At 63.8% G+C, this 3,644-nt stretch overlaps 1 gene segment (V, D, J or C); it reads right to left on the bottom strand.

Annotated features, from left to right (window-relative positions):
• LOC102772356 overlaps positions 1 to 2,230 on the bottom strand; it is a gene marked incomplete at its 5' end in the record, with an annotated part of 7,484 nt that extends 5,254 nt beyond the window's left edge. Inside the window, 3 exon segments of the C gene segment in view lie at positions 27 to 148; positions 1,545 to 1,652; positions 1,976 to 2,230. Of these exon segments, the coding sequence occupies positions 27 to 148; positions 1,545 to 1,652; positions 1,976 to 2,230 (485 nt within the window).
• Between the last annotated feature and the right edge of the window lie 1,414 nt (positions 2,231 to 3,644).

Below are 3,644 nucleotides of genomic sequence, written 5' to 3' on the forward strand. Positions count from 1 at the left end.
GCAGAGGCGTGAGTGCCCGGCGTGGCCAGGACCCGGACGGCGAGGCTGCTCGGCGCCGTGGCAGCTGCGGGGAGAAGCCCAGTTGTGCCCAGATCATGGGACGGCTCTGGAGGACGCATGTCCTTGAGGGCGGAGGTGGCCGGAAGGGCTGTGGAAAGAGGACATGGGAGGCCCCTGGCCGGTTCCTTCCCTGTTCCCCCTGCTCCGTGCCCCCAGGGACTGGCCTCGGAGAAAGCGTCCAGCATCCCAGCTTCCGCTGGGACCCGGGCGGGGGTCAGGGGCATGGTGACCGGATCCCTCATGACCCCTGGGTTCAGGGGGTCGGGGCCTGAGGGGGAAGTGGGTGGGTGAGGGGAGTCGCCTGGTGGTCCGCCTGTGGTCGGGGCTGTGGCCTCTTGTGACACCAGCTGTGAGGTGTGGGTCTAAGCCCCGCCCTGGCCACATCTTCCCTGCGTCGGTGCCCGGAGTGCGTTCTGGTTCTGGTGGGACCCGGTTGGCCTGGTGGCCGTGACCGACTGCCAGGTGCTCGAAGACCATGCGTATGGCAACCCCTCTTATGGCTCAGAGTGTGGACAGCCAGCAGGTGAACGGGCCACAGGCTGACAGCAGGCCAGGAGCACCCTGCTTGTAAAGGGACACGCCGTGGCCGGTGTGGCTCCGTGGATAGAGCGTCAGCCCACAGACTGAAAGGTCCTGGGTTCGATTGCAGTCAAGGGTATGTACCTTGGTTCTGGCTCAGTCCCGGCACTGGTTTGGGTACGTGGGAAGGCAATCAATGGATGTGTCTCTCTCATATCAATGTTTCTCTCCCTCTGTCTCTCCCTCTCCCTTTCACTCTCTCTAAAAATCAATGGAAAAAATATCCTCGGGTGAGGAGTAACAAAAAAATAAAAATAAAAAGGTAAAGGCCACAGTGACAGTGTCTCCGTCCATCTGAAACTGGAGGAACCCTCCCCCGGGTGTTTCTGGAGGCACACACACCGTGAGAGCGGACTGCAGCCGGCGGTGTGGGCATTGAGACCGCCGTGGGGCACCACAGGCCAGGGCTCCCTAGGTCTGCCCAGACCTCCCTGCAGCACTGGCCACCCTCTCAGAGCATGAGGACCCTCTCCTGGCTGGCAGCAGCTGGGTGCACCCCGACCCCAGTGTGCAGGGGGCGCCCAGGGTTTCTGTGAGGGTCAGAGGTCGGGCTCCGCACCCCTGGCTGCTCTGGCAATGAGTCCCCACAAAAGCCTCCAGGACAAGCTCATGTCTCAGCCAGGCCCACAGGGCAGGTGTGTCCGGTGCTGGCCCGGGGCCCTCCTCGTCCACTGTGCTCCCTGCGGTGTGACCCGGAGGGTCCTGTTGCCTGAGGGGCCTGGGCGGCACTCAGCATAGGGCCTGGCACGTGGTAGGTGCTCAGTAGCTGTAAGTTCAGGGCCCCGTCCTTCCTGACCAGAATGTGACTTGAAGACTCCCAGGAGAAGTCATGGCGGGCTGCCTGAAGGAGGCAGCCGAAGGCATGGACAGGCGGGTAGCGGTATGCTGGCAGAGGGGCTCCTCACCTGGGCCTCCGGTAGTGGTGGTGCTTGGGGTGAGTTTCTCTGAGAAAGGTGACATGTGGGTCACTGAGGTGGTCAGCTCCGCCTCGTCCTTCAGGGTTTTCCAAGATGCTGAAACCAGAGGGGCAGTGGGCAGCTGCGGTCAGTGAGCATTGTGGACGCAGGGGGGACAGGCTGCTGGGTGGACAGGAAGACGTGTGTAGGGCAGGGGAGGGGTAGGGAGGGGCCGGTTTGGGCTGCTGCCTCCAGCACTCTGGGGACAGGGGTGGAAGGGACTGGGTTCTAATGCTGGAGCTGGAGCGGCTGAGGGCAGAGTGGGGGGGTAGGGGGCGAGCTGCTCTGAGGGGTGGCTGGGTTCCCATTGGGGCCCAGTCCCTGCTTTGGTCGTTGAGGTCATCCCCTGAAGATGCTGGGACATGCTGGAAGCCCCCCACCTGGCCACTGGAAGGTCTTGGACATGTGCTTGGTGCTGCAGCTGTATTGGACAGGCTTCCAGACGAAGGTTTGATAGAAGAGGTACTGGACCTTCTCCTCCAAGCGTCTCATCACAGAGTAATTTGCCGGCAGCTTCTCTGCTCCTTTGTGCCACGTGGCTGAGTTGGTCCCCGTCACCAAGCAGGCCAGGGTCACGGACCCGCCTTCTTTTGGGGCCTTGCACTCCAGGGCCATGGGGAGCACAGCAGGCACATCTGGAAGACAGACAGGGGGTGCTTCTGAGGCCAGGCACTGCCCAGGGCACAGGGCAGCATGGGAGAGAGAGGCCCGGTCCTGGGGGGCCTGGCAGAGCCCTGGAGGGGAAGCCAGACAAACCCCGATCCCCTTGCTCTAGGCCCCTCCTGTTCTAGCCCACCCCAGGGAGTCACTGGGGGGTGGGGGGTACCCAGTTCAGGATGTGCCCAGGGTGATGGGCCTGAAGGCCCCATCTGCCCGGCAGGGCAGGCACAGCATGGCTGGACTTGTGTGCCGTCACCTGAGCAGCAGTGAGGTCAGCCCTTCCTGTCCCCAACTCCTGCCTCCTAGGGCTCTGCTGCTTGGGACCTGCCTGCGGGGACTTTGGTCTCAGAGGGCGTGTTCATTACTGTCCTGGGGGGAGGTGGGGCACATGGCACCATCAGCCAATGTGCAGGCAGGTGCCACCCTGCTCATGTTTCAGGCCTGGACCCTTGCAAGGTTGTCACTCATGGATGCTGGGTTCTGGGACTGGCTGCTCCCTGGAGGGTTGGCTCACAGCTTCCTCATCCTCCGGCCCCTGCTCACCTGCATAGCTCTTCCAGCTCCCCCAGCTCCTGCCCTCCCGCCTCCCCCCTGCTCACCTGCATAGCTCTGCCAGCTCCCTCAGCTCCTGGGCAGCTCCTGCCTTCCCGCCAGTCCCCTGCTCACCTGCATAGCTCTGCCAGCTCCCTTGCCTCCCGCCTGCCCCCTGCTCACTTGCATAGCTCTGCCAGCTCCCACCCAGCTCCTGGGCAGCTCCCTGCCCTCCTGCCTTCCCTCTGCTCACCTGTATAGCTCTGCCAGCTCCCACCCAGCTCCAGGCAGCTCCCTGCCCTCCCTCCAGTCCCCTGCTCACCTGCATAGCTCTGCCAGCTCCCACCCAGCTCCTGGGCAGCTCCCTGCCCTCTTGCCTGCCCCCTGCTCCCCTGCATAGCTCTGCCAGCCCCCACCTAGCTCCTGGGCAGCACCCTGCCCTCCCGTCTGCCCCCTGGTCCCCTGCATAGCTCTACTAGCTCCCCCAGCTCCTGGGCAGCTCCTGCCCTCCCGCCTGCCCCCTGTACACCTGCATTGTTGTCCATAAAGTTTATGCCATAGCCCCTGCCCCGTCTTCCCTAAGGTCCCCTCCCTACAAGTCAATGAGCTCCATCTGCGCTGCGTGTCTCCCCGCAGCTGCCGCCGGGCCCCCGGCTGAGCCCAGAGCACTCAGCCCAGTAGCTCCACTCCTGGTCTCATTCCTTCCCGGCCGCTCTGGCTTTGCTCCCTGGAGCTTTCAGCTGCCCGCCCTCTCTCTGGCAAGCTTGTCCCCTACAACCTCTGCCACCCTGCCCTGGCCCAGAGCAGACCCCTCCTCACTTTCCCCTCTGGGAGCCCCTCTGGACCTTTGCTCTTTCC

Source organism: Myotis davidii, unplaced genomic scaffold (genome assembly GCF_000327345.1).
Source record: "Myotis davidii unplaced genomic scaffold, ASM32734v1 scaffold6534, whole genome shotgun sequence".
Lineage (NCBI taxonomy): Eukaryota > Metazoa > Chordata > Mammalia > Chiroptera > Vespertilionidae > Myotis > Myotis davidii.